We start from the raw sequence: 16,196 nt of genomic DNA, 5'->3' as shown, positions 1-16,196 counted from the left end.
TCATAAACCATATCTCATATTTAGAGTAAACTATAAACTTATTGTACTAAATAAGGCCTCTTATGGGAGATTAAGTCAATGATGTTTAAATTACTCTAGAAATGCACATGCAAATTACAGCTTCTCGGAAGAAAGCCAGGACTCCCGTGGATATTTTGAGGGAGTTCCAAGAAAATACAAAGATGAACATTGAAGAACTCGAAACAGCTATTTATTGGTGGTGAATGAGCCTATTTGTTCAGTGTGTTTTTAAGAATCTTCAGTGACTGAAACAGAAATGCAAAGACCCTGTTGCACTTTTATTTCAGAAATGTTAAAGAGCAACTTCCATACGACACCTTTCTTCTAACGTTCAAGAGGCCCTGACAAAGCAACAATCAGTGTAAAAGAAACATTTAGAGTTAACCCCCAGTGTTCTCCAGAGTATGAATCATCTAAAGTTGGACAAATGTTTCCAATTCCTGCCAGAGAAACTATTCTTTTGAGTATCCTGGCATAAATTATTATGCTCTCACATAATAATTTAATATGGGGCTGGGAACAGTGGCTCACGCCTGTAATCCCAGCACTTTGGGAGGCTGAGGCAGGTGGATCACCTGAGATCAGGAGTTTGAGACTAGCCTGGTCAACATAGAGTAACCCCATCTCTACTAAAAATACAAAAATTAGCCAGGCGTGGTGGCAAGCCACTGTTATCCAAACTGCTTGTGAGGCTGAGGCATGAGAGTTGCTTGAATCTAGGAGGCGGAGGTTGCAGTGAACCGAGACTGTGCCACTGCACTCCAGCCTGGGAGACACCGTGAGGCTCTGTCTCAAAAATAAATAAATAAATAAATAAATAAATAAATAAATAAATAAATAATTTAATATGGCATAGAAATTAGAACCTGACTGAATAACCAGAAATTTAACATTTCAAATAATTTTTTTATCAAATAGTTTTTATTTAACCTAAAAGTATTTTTCTGGCATAATATGATTGTTGTAACAAGGACAATATAAGTAAGCATGATACTTTTCATGGACTATTAGAAGTACTTATGTCATGACAGGTTAAGAGGGATAGCCTTAGAAAAAGAGTAGAAGTGAGTAGAATGACTATAAGTATCACTTGTTGCATATAGTGTCTACTGAATTGCTAGTTCGGTTATTAAAATGATGCTTTGTTGCAGATACATTGGCTGACTAATTTTTCTGGTGATCAGAGAAGGAGAACTAAAAAGCACTGTTGAGGCATTTATCCACGTTTTGCAATTGCATCATGTTCAGAGCTATATACTTGTAGTCACTTGTACATTTAATTCAACTAGCTACAAGATAAGAAATTTGTCTTAATTTGTCATGCTCTTATCTGTTTGAATTGTGTTTGTCAAGAACAACATTTTTATGTAGGACACATTTTAAGTGTCTAAGGACTTTTTAAAAAATACTCAGATTTAAAAAAAATATTTAGATTCATGAACAAAGTAAATGCACTACAGAGTATATTTGAAAATTGGAAAAACAAAAAGGGTTTATTATTAAAAGCCATTGGGAGAGTCCTAGCTCCTATATCAATGCATCTAGAAATATCCCAACAGCACTGTGCCATCACTATTCAGCGGTTCTATTATTGCGGCTTTACTTGTGGATGAAATGCTGTCTGGCATATTAGGTTCTTTATTATAGCATGATATGCATGCCATGTGACAATTTTGATTATTGGAGTTCTCGAGTGATTTGCAAATAGGATGAGCTTTTTTTTTAAATCAGGAATAAACTTTTAAAATTAGATAACAAGAAAACAGCAGAAGACTACCATCTTTGGAACCACCCATTCTTTTAGCTGATGAGGATATGGAGAAAGATACTGCCATTAGGAGAGAAAACTGATAACAAACTACAGCAAAGACAATTGGGCAATATATACGCCAAAAATTCTCACATACTTGTATACGTTTTGATCCTGTAATGTTAATTCTGTAGAAGTATCCCAAGGAGGTAATCATGGACAGACACAAAATAGATATCATGACATCAAAGTACCATTCATAATATGAAAATATTGTAATTCTGCCCAATTAATAGTGCTTTATTTAATTAAGTTATGTATATGAATAGAGTATTAGACATTATTGAATATTGTAAAAATATTTAATCATCTGGAAACTTACGTATTTTATATTTTTAAGTTAAAACAAGGCAGATAACAGAATGGCATTGATTTACATATAACTAAAGTGCTGAACTTATCAGTATGTTGAAATCATTTTATATATCAGTATATAAAGTATAATCCCATTTTTGTAACTTCATGCCAAAAGAGGAGTTATTGATTTGTGAAAATTTATTTAAAAAAATGGAAAGGCTAAATTTAAAATGCTAATAATTATGTTTGTGTAGTATTAATAGTAATGATTATTAGACATTTACTTGTTGTTTATCTATATTTTCTAAATTTCTACAATGGAAATAATTTTCTTTAAAGAAAAACTTAAAAATTAGCTGGGGCTGGTGGTCCATGCCTGTAATCCCAGCTACTCAGCAGGCTGAGGAGGAAGGATCACTTGAGCCCGGGAGAATCACTTGAGGCCAGGAGTTTGAGGCTGCTACAATGAGTCATAATTGTGCCACTGCACTCCAGGCTGGGTGACAGAGTGAGACCCTGTCTAAAAAACAAACACAAAACAAAACAACAACAGAAAAGCTCACAAAAAATTCAAATGCATTTTGAATTAAATGGATGCAAATTAAAACATATACATTCAATTTATCCTAACTGATAATAGTAAAATTAATGATAATACCTAGTTTTATCAAGAGTGTAGTAAAGTGTGCTTTTAAAATATTCACGTAATCTTTGACAGAAAACATTCATTTTTAGGAATGTATCATTAGAAAATCATGAGGCTTATAACAATTATGAATGCAGGCAGATCACATACATTGGTATAAAATATGGAAAAATTAAATATAATAATAATTTGCTCACTAATTAGGATTTGCTTTAAAAAAGATACAACAATATAGAATACAGCAACCTACTACACATAAAAATTTAAAGATTATTTACTGACAATGAAATATATTCAAGAAGTGTATTGGTAAGGAGAGAAATGGCATACAATTGTGTTATGAATAATTATATTTAAATAATATATTCATGAACATGTTTGTACATATGAGTATGAAGAAAAATTTGCAAGAATTGACTCACAATCTTATAAATGTTGTCTGTGGATGGCACAATTATGGACAACTTTTCTTTATAGGTCTGTTTTGACATTTTTACAGTATAAATAGGTGTTACTTATTAAAAAATTGATTTGAAAGTGCTTTAAAATGATATGTACTGGGATAAGGTCCTTAGAATTTATCCAATCTGCTAGCTCAGGATGACTCAACCATGGTGAAAAGATGGGTACATTTAAAAATATCAAGATTTGAGGAATGTGAGAATCTTGCTGCTTTTGGTGGGGAACATTAAACTGAGGTATAGAATTTCAGAATTAAAATCATTAAATGTTAAAACAGTGACCATCTATTTACCCAGAATAAATAATAATATTTTAATTTTAAGATATGTTTTCTTTTGTGGAAAGCATAGTTGACAACACATTTTGGGTCATGATTTCTACTTATTTACAAATCAACACGATACAAGATGGAAAACAATGATAAAAAAGGAGAAAATCTAAGTTACTCACTCTTGTTGTATAAGCAGCTTCTGGGTCATCCTCCAGGACACGCGAAAGTCCGAAATCAGAAACCTTACACACCAAGTTGCTGTTGATCAAGATGTTCCGAGCAGCGAGGTCTCGGTGAACGTAGCCCATATCTGACAGGTACTTCATGCCAGATGCTATCCCTCGAAGCATCCCCACTAGCTGAATGACAGTAAACTGGGCATCGTGTTTCTGGGAAGCATTTCAAATGTACAATTAAGATATGTTCCTATTTCTTAAAGATATCTCTTTATTGGTTAAAATCTCACATATTGAATTTTGTAACAAGACTGACTATACACACTTTAGTCCTAAGCACTCAAGACAAAGGTATGTGGCAAATGGATACAAGGCTGAAACAAAATAACACAGTGGCTATGTTATCAAATACTTTGTAACAGGAAGTATCTTAACGTTCTCTGACTTCAGTTTAAAAGCAAGGACTTTCCTGGTCCTTATGTGACAAAAAAACTAACTCCTCCTCAGACTCATTAAGGTTAAGAACAAAAAAATGAAATGAATCTTGTGGCTAGTTTAGGTTGATATTAATTTGTTTGATTGAATTTGCATTTCCCCTTCTTTGTTTCCTGATATTTTATGAATTATTTCAAATAAGGTGGATGCTACATTTTTAAACATTATCATAAATAATTAGTTCATAATTAGTCAAAAATATTAATTTGATATTTGTTTTTCTACCCACCTCTGAGTTGTAGGTCACAATGTAGAAAGCAATAAGAAACTAAATCACATAATCCAGCTCCCAATCTAATTTAATCTTGGATTAAAATAGAAACATAAGGCTTAAAACGTATAGATAATGTATTAATATAAAATTCTGTTTAATTACAAACAATAATTTTGAAAGAATATTTATCATAATATTTTAACTCACCTGATTTTGGAAATGTTTATTTTTGAAATAAGGATTGTGAAAATAATTGCTATTAAAATTTTTATTTGGCTAATGGATTTTAAGATAAAGCATATCCTTTCTCACCCTTAGAAAATTTAAAATTTTCCTCCATGATTATGAATGATACTATGTATTTTCTCTATCTATGTATCTATCTATCTTTCTGTCATCTGTCCATCTCAATTTATATAGCACCAAAAGCACCTTGAGGACAGGGCCTATGTCTTTTCTTATCCCCTGCAATGACTGGTAATTGGTATTGTCTTGAACTCCATGAAATTGTTGAACATAACATTTGTTGAAATAGATGTAAATTTAATATATTCACTTTCTTATGGTGAAATATAGTATGTCAAATTATGGCCAGGTGCAGTGGCTCACGCCTGTAATCCTAGCACTTTGGGAGGCTGAGGAGGGCGGATCACCTGAGGTCAGTAGTTCTAAACCAGTCTGGCCAACATGGTGAAACCTCACCTCTACTAAAAATACAAAAACTAGCCAGGTGTATGGTGGGCGCCTGTATTCCCTGCTATTTGGAAGGCTGAGGCAGGAGAATCACTTGAACCCAGCAGGCTGGGATCGCAGTGAGCCAAGGTTGCACCGTTGCACTCCAGCCTGGGCAACAAGAGTAAAACTCCATCTCAAAAAATATAGATAGATGGATAGATAGATAGATAGATAGATAGATAGATAGATGATAGATAAATGTATAAAGCTTCTCAATCTAAAAAATTAATGTACATATCTAACACCAAAATGATATCTCTAAATTAAAACTATATACACTTTAGCATTATAGCACATGCTTATTTCTGAGTAGACAGCACTATTTGGAAAGTAGATGGTCTGTCTTATATCAGACTGTGATTAAATAATTATATCAGACCGAGATTACTTAAAAAAGAGACTTTCTGTCTTACATCAGTGGGTTTTATTACTTGCTTTAGGATTCTTTTTGATTTTTATTTAACAAGTGTGAATCTTGGCAGTACAAAAAGAGTCTTTTGAAGAAGAACTCACAAATTTGTTTTAAAAATATAAACCATTAACATTTGAATGCTGCAAAAAAAGATGCAATTTTACAGCCCTCCTCTGTCTTTTTAGCTGCAGAAGATTTCAGTTTTTCTTTAAACTTAGATTACTGAATTGCTTGGCACAATGTTGGAGGGTGTCTCTAATGTTTTCAGCAATTTATTCATATATATGTATGTGTGTGCATCTTACTTACACGTAGGAAACTATCCAAGGAACCATTCTCCATGTATTCTGTGACAATCATAACTGGCTTACCTAGATATACAGTAAATCAGAAATAATAGTTAATCAGTACAGTTCAACAAGTATTATACAATGAACATATATAATATAGTTGTATTTACCTGATGATTATAGAGATGTAAGAACTTTGCCTGTCTTCTAATTTTTAAACAGTTGCAATAAAAAGCCCTGGGTTTCATTAGAAAATAAAACTTTAAAAACCACAAAAATTGGAGAAGATTGCTTTCCAGAACAAAAGCCCATGACCAATAGTATCTAAATTGGTTTGACAGGCCTTTCAAGTAAACAAAAAATACACCCCTTTCCTCTCTTTAATTAAATTCTCACTAATCTCCAACACCAAATATTTCTGCCTCCAAGCCCAAGATAACGTTAGGAATTTAACATTTACTTATTCTTTCTATGGGTATTTATATGTGCTATATGTGCACACACACATATATATGTGTAGGGCACTGTGCTAGGTATTCCCTTTTGTGCCGCCTCGTGGGGAGCAAGTAGATCAAAATTCTGCCTCTATGGATTCTACACATGATTTCTACAAAACAATTCAGAATAATAGTTATAATTATTTACAACATTTGATTAACACTTAAAAATTATGAAATGAATGCTATGTTTAAATGGAAAATAAAACTGAAATTAAACTTGCTATTGGCAGTAACTTGTAATAACCAGTTTGCAAATATGTAGTCTAAAATACCATGAAACCTTTAAACCAGCATTTTAATGTATTTAAATAGTAGTTACTGTGAGCATGATGCTGGTGTAATTGATTTATATATTAACATATTAAGTATTATTTCCATTTTACACATGAGAAAACGGAGACACAGAGGCTAATTAACTTGCTGGGCATCATACATCTAATAAGTTATAAAGCTAAAAGTTGCAACCTGTACACACTGTGCTGTCACTTTCAGAAACTGATGATGAGGGAAAAATGTAACATATGAAAAAGCATCAGACACAAAGGTGCTAAGTATACTGCATACATAGAGCTATGAATATAACAAATGTTCCACTACAGATAATGATTTAGTAGGTTATTGCATGTTAAAGCTATGGATGATTTTAAATTAAAATGATGACCTGAAGACTTAAGCACTTTAGACAATTGTTACAGCATAATATTATGCAAAGCTGAAAATATAATTCTATATACATTATGGTAACAATTAGGAAGATCATGTAAAACTAACATTTTAAAAAGAAAAATACCAAAAAAATGATGCTTTGATATACACAAAATACTGGTAATTTTTTTTCATGATTAGAATTATGTAACATTGCATTAGGTACTTGACATTTGTTATATCACTTAATCCTCACAGCTTACTTATGCTTTAGCAATATGCATTATTCCCATTTTACTGATTCCTACCCAGAAAACATTGTGGGTTTAAGCAACTTGTTGAGGTAATACAATTAGCTGGTAGTCAAGAAAATTTTAAACATGACTGTCTCTAATTTCAAAACCTATACATATTACCACACTGTAATTCCCGTACTTTATTACTGTCATACTATTTTAGTTGTAAGTCCAGCATTTTACAGGAAGGAAAATCATTCCTTTTCCAAGTCCAGAAGACCTGGGTTGAGTCTTAACTGAGTACTGCTGAAAACTCATGAGCAAATAACAGATTTAAACAACATTAATGTACACCTAACTGTATAACACAACTTTTCCTCATATGTGTCTTATTTATCATGAGGTTAGTTTGCCATTCTGATGCTAGAAAATACCTTCCTTTTCTTGATTTTTTCCTTTCATGTGTAAAAAACTCTTTAATTTATACAAAATGTAAATTATGAGTTAGCATCATGAAGGTTATACTTTTACATTCAGTAACTTGAATATATTCCAGGAATTATGTCTTATTTATTAAGGAAAAATCTATTTAAATTCTATAGTTTTTGAGATAATTTTTATACATGTTACAACTACTTGATACATTGATCTATTTTCCATTAAGACACTGATTTGTGTTTTTAAGGCACCATATAACATCTGTCTAGTTAATGTAGTAATATCTGAAAAATTGCTTCAGTCAAAACCTTGAGCCCCCAGAACTTGCTTTATCAAAATTCCAACTAAAGTTTAATTAAAAAATATTCAGAAAGAAAGGGAAGATTCACCATTTCCTTGGAAACTTAGATCTCTCCTGAATTAGTATCAGATCCCTAAAGACTGTTTGATTCTAGATGCCTGGCCTGAAATGAAATGAATGAATAAGTGGATGAATGAATAAAATCCTGCATATGTATACTTTCTATAAATCACCATCAGTTTCTGTCTTTCCTCCTTCATACAGTGCTGGGAGGAATGGTATGTTACCAAAATTCAATGCACACTTCAAATGCAGTCACAGATACTTTGCCTCACACCACCAACTCTCAATATCATTGGCCAGTTACTGCATCTTTATACTACTCAGACCTTTACTTATCACTCCTTTCCTTCTGGCTCCCAGCCTTATGACCATTTCATTTCTCATTAACATGTCTAGTGGAATGTTTGGGAAGGGAAATAAAAGTAGCTGAAAAATGAAACCAGTCAATTAAGTCAAAGCCCCATGACCATTCAGAAATCACATCAGCTTGCATTTAACTCTATAATTCAGGTATTTGTAAACACATCAGTTAAGATGGGCATGTCTGAAAATGTGCTTTGCATTACGTTCAAAGATTCTGCAAATCAAATGTACAAAGAGTAAACAGAATCACAAATATTCTACCTTGGAAAACAGTGTCTTGACTTAGAGTTTCCCTTGTGATTTTGATTATGGTAAATAGGGTTAAAGAAAAAGAGACTTCTGTAGTGGCAAGAACTAGTTCCAACATGCATTAAATGTGGTGGGAAATTATTTATAAAATGCCAGCTCATCTGTGCATTATGCCATGTATTCGTACTCGAGTTTGCATGCTCTTCCAGGTGTATTTTGATTTACAAATGACATGATCAGCTTCCTCAAGACAAAGCCTGTATCATTTGCTGCTCTCAGAAACCCCAAAACACATCTGGGTATACATACTAAACTCAATGAAAGTACTGTTCTATGACTTGCTGAAATGAAACCATCAAAAATGAGCAAAACAAAATTTGCAGTGGAGTTTTGCTTTTGTTCTCAAGTTGATTTATGAGTTTAGATAAAATGGTGATCTTTCACAATTGTAGAGTAAAGGGAAGCAAATCAGTCTGTTATAATCAGTTCCTTTTCCCAACTATCCCCAGTGGCTCGGAGCTATTACTAATCATTGAATCGCTGCTTGATGACAGAAGAAATGTGATTCAAAATGTCTAAGAATTCCAGATTCAGCGCCAGCTATTTTAACACAACCTTCTCAATCACATTTCTTATAAAGAGTAGAATAATGTGAAATATATATACATACATACGCATATATAATACATATATAGTCAGTCATAAAGATATTTTCTTTGAAATTTTCTAACCAACTTTGTTTTTAGACTAAAATATTTTCATTCAAACATAAACTGTTTATCAGATATTGAAACATTATTAAATATTTACATTTAATTATTTCAAATGGAAATGCTATTAACTCCCTATTAACAACAGTAATTGGGTCTAACACTCTATGTCTTATTTTCAAAAGGATTAAACACACTCTAATGAGGGTCTATTATAAAATCAAAACCTTTGACCTTAGCTGCTAGCAATCTATATAATCAGTGTCAGGATGGAAGGAAAAAAAAAAAAAAAACGGGAGATGGAAAGTTGAAAAACATTGACAAAATTTGCCTATTTCCAGGAAAGAAGATTTGAATCATCTTTGATGAGAATAAAAAATGTATCATAGATTTTCGCATATTATACCTAACTGATAACAATATTGTAATGAATATTGAACTGAAATATTGAAATGAAATATTGAACTGACTTAGGTTATTTTTTTTTGTAGGTTTCTCATTAAATCATTACAAACGTACAGGGCAACGTCTTCCAAATTCCATTTTAATCAAGACATTATTGTGTGGAAATGACCCCTATTACTTCTGTGAGTTAATGAGAGCAAAGACCAAGCCCATTTGTCTGTAGTTCTAAATCCACCACCTACCAGTGTGCCATTTACAATTGATCAAATTAGGTCTATAATTTCAGACTGGCTAGGGATAATCTCTTTCTTCAAAATCCGGATGAGAAACACTTTCTCCAAGACTTCCTTAATCAACCCTACTCTATCAATCCTAACACATAGAATGCTTTATATTCAGCTGCTTGAAAAATATTTATATTTATTTATGCTTAACTTGAAACAAAATTTAACATCGTCAAAGATAACAACTAATTTACTGTCCATTATGCTAGTTAGAGCTGAGTCAAGCAGTAAGCATAATAATGTAAGTCATACAGTAAGTGGAATGAATGTATATAATGCTCTGAATATGTTGTTCGATTTCATAAAAAGTTTTGTTTTTTTTCTCCTTTCCAAGCTTTCTATCTTTTATTTATTTGCTTGCCTAATTGGAAAAGTTTATTTAACAAAAAACAGGATTTCAAGTATATCAGGGAAGACTGTCATTATCAGAGTGCTCAAAATAATGCAAATAAAGGAACTGATTTATTTGTAAAAGTCAAAAAATAAGGTTTAAGATTTCCTGTACAATATTGAATTGAAATAATAATAACAGGCTTTTGTTTTTCCTTGAAAAGAAATGCTTTTAAAGTTTTACTATTAAATGTGACATTTGTAGGTTTGTTTGTATTTGTTTGGGGGCTGTTTACATACCTTTATCAGGAATACATATTTTCTATGTATGATGGGCTAGTAAAAAATTAAAAATAAAATAGTTTATTTTTTGCATTTATTAAGATAGAACTTTCTTATTACCTACTAATGTTATGAGTTTTTAGAATTGTTAAATACACAACCAACTTTTCATACTTGGAATAAACTACACTTGGGAAATGATGTAGTATCTTTTTTGATACATTTTCAGATATGGCTTCACAATTATTCTAGTGTTATTAAATTTTTGTTTATGTATTACAATAATGTTATTATACATTCTGATAATAGCTGTATAGTTTGGTATCAAGATATTACTAGCCCCAGGATTTAGAGGTGATACTTTTTCTCCCTTTCTGCAAAGGTTGTGTAAGACCACAACTACTCAGACAGCTACTAAACTAGTGCATCATCATATTTATTCTTTCTCTAGGAGATTTACTGTATATGTAAACTAGTGCTCTAGAAATGCTGTCTTTGGGCACATGCAAATCATGCTCTAACAAATTTCATAAGTTGATCTTAATTTTTCAAAAATATCAGAAAACCATCCTATGCATATAAATGAGAAAAATACACAATACCACACTTTTCTGTAAGTCAAAATGGCCTATTCATCCAAAGGACATAATTGGACAGTGATGAAGAAGTAACAAAAACTGTTTAAATATGTAAAAATAACATTCCCCGTCTTATATTTTTCTAATATATCGAGCAGTGATTTTTATAATTTTTTGATGTGGACACTTAGACAGACATGTTCTGAACTCATTTTAACAATTTGCAGCCGTGAAGTCATGATAAAACTTGGGTCATTAGAGTTTCCAAAATTTGTTATCCTAACAAACTATCTCTGTAAATTACTAGTAAAGTAAGTACAACGTATGTATTGTCTTTTAAGATGACAAGAAGTGTAGTACACTTGAGATAAATTCAGAATATTTTTAGAGAGAAACAAACAGAAAATAACTAGAATTTGGCATTGTTACTAAATGATGACCTCTTATTCCAGAAATGTGTCCTTACTGTACATGCAGGGAAATAGGCAACTGGAAGCCAATGACTAAGCTTTTAGTGAAAGTGGATACTCACGCCACTATAGATAGGTTTTAATTATGAAAATCATCTTAACGTTCTGCCCATGACATTCCTCAATAATGCAAAGTTACAGTTAAGTGACATGGTAATTTTTTAAAATTTCCTGAAAATAATGCAAGACAAAATACATTAATCTCATCCAATATAATTCCTTCTATTTCACTAGGTGAAAAGTGGCCAATGGAAGGTGTTCTTGGAGTCTGAACATTATTTGACTAATGGTGTGATGGCAGAAATATCAAACATTTGCTAAGAACAAGTTCTATTCTTTTGAACTTCAGCTAAAATTGATAACACATGTTAGTGACTTGTTGCGAGCAGAGCCTGTGCCCCCCGCTTTCTGCTACTTTGAAGATCAGAGACTCTCTCACCTTCTCCTGTTTAAGACCATCAGGCTCAAAAACATTAAAATTGTTTGTGGCTAAATGAAAATACAATGACTGAATAAAAAGCTTTAATTAAAGTTTTCTTCAAATGATTTGAAAATGATACATTGTATTTGACCTAGTGTTTCAAAGCACACAATCGAATAACAATAACAAACAGATTTATCTTTAAGCAAAAAAAGAATTATTTTCAAGAATTTTTTTCTATACACCCAAATTGATTGGTAAAATCTCAAACAACCAGAGGCGTAATTTAGATTTGCACAGTTCTTTGCCACTTAATATATTCTTACGCAATGTCATTTGATCTTTAGTATCTGAAAATAGTAAAGTAGTGCTTTTAAATTTTATGTTACAAGTGAAGAAATGAATTATCTGTGAATTGTCTGATTTGTAGGAGTTCTCAGAGGAGTAAGGTTGTTTCAGAACTTGAACTCAGATCATTGATTATTAATCTAGATACCGATATGCCTGCTTTTGAAAATACTATTTTGTTCATTAAATTATAAGCTCTGCATCACTCTAGTTGTGTGTGTGCCTGTTCATGTGTGCATGTATAGATGTGCTTTCTGATCTCTGCAGGTAGATTGTTTTATAAATCTCAGGAAACTAAGACAATAATAGCAGTAGAATAAATAGCTTCTTTTGGAGACACAATTGCTCGGTGTGTGTGTGTGTGTGTGTGTGTTAAATACAACATATCAACTTTATTGTAAGGAGTTTCTATTTCCTCTCAGATGTTACCGGGTGCCAGACTAAGAGCTTATAAATATGCCACCAAGGAGTTCAAAATCTAATTCTAGGGCTACTACTCTATTATATTTACAATATATGAGATGACTGGGATTTATATAGTCAGATTTGGCAGCTTCTTACATGCTTATTTGACCAGGGAGATATATCAAATTTAGAACTCTCGCCCTAAGAATAAGGCAGTTGTAATCCATATTAGAATGTTACAGAGTCAGGCTTGAGTAAGATGTTTAATATATAATACCTGCAATTTTTAAAGGTAATTTTAGTGTATTTTTCTACATTTTTTGTCTTAGAGATTGTTTCATAGATTTATTTGTCAGTTTACCATAATCTATATTTAATTGTTTCAGTTTTATATCTAAAGGAAATTTGCCACAATATTTATAGTTTAATATGGCTTATCATTCAGTAAATGCATTTATAGGAAACAGGAAAATATAATGAGTAGCTTTCATAATTCATAACACTGAAAACAAAAAAATCAACTCATGACTGACAAAATAATAGAGTTTATTAGTAAGCTTAAATTAGAACCTAATATTTGTTTGATAGTGACTTTTAGCTCATTTTTTTCTTAATTATACATGTTGAAGAAGTTGGTTTATGATTCTATTCAAGCTAAAAAGTAATCATTTTTTTTTCATCACTCTCTGGGTGATAGAAGTTGGTATTTAAATGCACTCCTTTGAAAAGTGTATTCAATTTAATGAATCAAATACTAAAGAAAGACCTATTGTTAGAAGATACTGTTGTGTCCTCCCTTCCTTCCTTCCTTTCTTTCTTCCTTCCTTCCTTCCTTCATCAATTTTTTTTTTATTTTTCAACATTGGTAAATTAAGTATCTATTATGATCCAGGATTTATTTTAGTCACTTGTCATCAAATAACATGGGTTTTTGCCCTCTTGGAGAGTTTATATTTTGTTTTAGATATTAAGGATTACTAATAGTTCCAGAAATTTTTGAAGACTGAGGAATGTCTCACTATGTTAGAGAAGATTTTTAAAGTAACGATATAAAAGAATAAGTAGAATACAGGAAAAGACAAGTAGAAACCTGTTTGGGTTCAGAGTTGGGGATGGGGTGAAATGAACAGAACAAGTTCCCAGTGCTACCTCTAGCACTTTCTAGTTATACAAGCTAATTACCCTTTACAGTTATTGTTTGTTCAAATGTAAGAGAGAAATTATCATGTCTAACTCACAGGGTAGTGGTAAGAATGAAATAATGTCATAGTATAATGTGGGCACATAACAGATACTTCATAATGAAAAACTTGTAAAAATTGAGAGTTAGAAGAATGGCTTCATAAGTACAAGGGAGTTTTCTCTTCCCAGGAGGCTCAAGAGCTAAAAGGCAACCACCAGAGGCAGATGTAATGGAGAACATTAAATGGCTAAATGACACTAAAATCCCAATGAGACATGATACTGTAACTGTACAGACATAAAACAGTATAGCCTTGTTCAGAAAGAAGAAAGGATTCATACATTTTCCCAATCCTTACTACTTATGCCCATTTTTTTATTAATTATTAACTTAAAATTTAAAAATGTTTTTTATCAGAAAACATTTCTATTAATATGGCCTGGTTTTGTAGAGTACATAGGCAAACAAATAAAAAGCCTTATAAGAATTAATATGGGCTTACAATATATGGTTGAACTATTCCACATTGTTAAATTCTTAATTCCACTTTTTATATATGAAAACTCAAAAGGAAATCAAAGTCTATTTCAATTAAACCATGCTCTCATGAGGAAGGAAATGCCTTTTTAGTCACGCTAAAGTGAGAATAGGTATTAGTGCCATTTGGAAAATGCTCTATATAATGGTAAAGAGAAATATCATTATGAAAAATACGTCTGCTGGTAACCATAGAGTATGTAAATGTGGTGCCAATGAATTATCCCCTAAAGGATGCCAAATTCCCTGCCATATGTTGTCTTTCACTCTAAAGAGTTTGCTGCCAATTTCACTTATTCTTCATCCTGAGCTCCAAAATCTTGAGGAAAAAAGTCCCAGAGTATTCTCAAGAGACTTATATAGGGATTGGAGCCAAAAATCACAGATCCGCCTCACAGGATCCCTTTTGAACCCTGCTGGAGAAACCATCATGGAAATAAGTTCACATCTCTATCATGGGCTGTGAGCCAGAGCTTCCCCAGAGCAGTAGGAATCCACCTGGGTTTCTAGATCAGAACTATTTAAAATCCACAGAGAACCAAGAAACGGCCTTGGGTCTATTGTGATTCCAATCTGTACAGCTCAGAAGCATTTCCTAGACTCCCAAAATTTTCCCAAAGGCAGGGATGCAGGGGGTGGGAGGAGGTTAAAGATTTGGAAACTTAAATAAAACTGATGAACAATAAAAGAAAAGGCAGCTAGCTGGGAGTTCCTGTCAAGCTTGAGTCATTGTTTTTCTTTGCTACTTACATAGCTGAGAGTTCCCCACAATTCTTTTCTTAACCATCTGCTAATCAGCGTACCTTTAAATGGTCTAATGTGTGGCTTCTAACATTTTTTTAAATTTTTTGAGGTCTAAAACAGTACTGTCAATAGAATACTATTTAAAGGTCTGCTCTATTTTCAAAGGAAGTCATGCTATTCCTAAATTTTTCTTTTTGGTAAAACTGAGATACTTATGAAAAACAGTCAAAATTCTTAAACGGTTGGGGTTGGGTTTAAACAACCTTTGCTCAACATATGGAAACACAGGTCTTACGACTACTTTACTTACTTTTAGTAACAACTCCTTCCAGTCGAATGATATTGGGGTGGTCAAACTGTCCCATAATGCTTGCTTCTCCCAGGAAGTCTCTCCTCTGCTTTTCTGTGTAGCCGACTTTCAGCGTCTTGATGGCCACTGAAATCTCTTTTTTTGAAGGAAGTTTTAAGCGACCACTGCACACCTCTCCAAATTCACCTGTTATAAAGCAGAACAGCAACAAAATGTAACGAATTATATAATAAAAATTCATCAGTAGAGAGCAACTGTTTTCTTTCAAAATTTCCATTTAAAATATTTGTGCCTTTGACCTGCAAGATGTACACTCTAGTACTCCAAATTATTTTGAAAGATAATCATATGAAACTGCCTAGAAAACCTCAGGATAGTCACCCCCTGTTGGAAAATGAACCTTGTGAAAATTCCATATATTTTAAAGTATGACACTATAAATAATGTAATGTAAAAGGAGAGATAAGTTGAAAGCTGCATATATTAGATTTTTTTACCCCTTGTTGTCATAGCTACCATTACCTCAGAGAAATTAACAGGACAGCACAAACAGTGACTAAATGTG

General features: G+C 32.4%; 1 protein-coding gene across 5 annotated transcripts in view; it reads right to left on the bottom strand.

Moving 5' to 3' along the window:
- EPHA3 (EPH receptor A3) overlaps positions 1-16,196 on the bottom strand; it is a 367,456-nt gene that overhangs the window by 41,158 nt on the left and 310,102 nt on the right. For all 5 annotated transcript variants that reach the window (XM_002813414.4, XM_054551689.2, XM_054551690.2 and 2 more), the window contains exons 11-13: positions 15,632-15,817; positions 5,849-5,910; positions 3,687-3,896 (exon numbers count right to left, since the gene is read on the bottom strand). In XM_002813414.4, coding sequence (XP_002813460.4) covers positions 3,687-3,896; positions 5,849-5,910; positions 15,632-15,817 — 458 coding nt within the window. The remainder of the gene's footprint in view (positions 1-3,686; positions 3,897-5,848; positions 5,911-15,631; positions 15,818-16,196) is intronic.

This window comes from Pongo abelii, chromosome 2 (assembly GCF_028885655.2).
Source record: "Pongo abelii isolate AG06213 chromosome 2, NHGRI_mPonAbe1-v2.0_pri, whole genome shotgun sequence".
NCBI classification, from domain to species: domain Eukaryota; kingdom Metazoa; phylum Chordata; class Mammalia; order Primates; family Hominidae; genus Pongo; species Pongo abelii.
The sequence above is the reverse complement of the archived record's forward strand: the minus strand, read 5'-3'. Positions and strand labels throughout refer to the sequence as shown.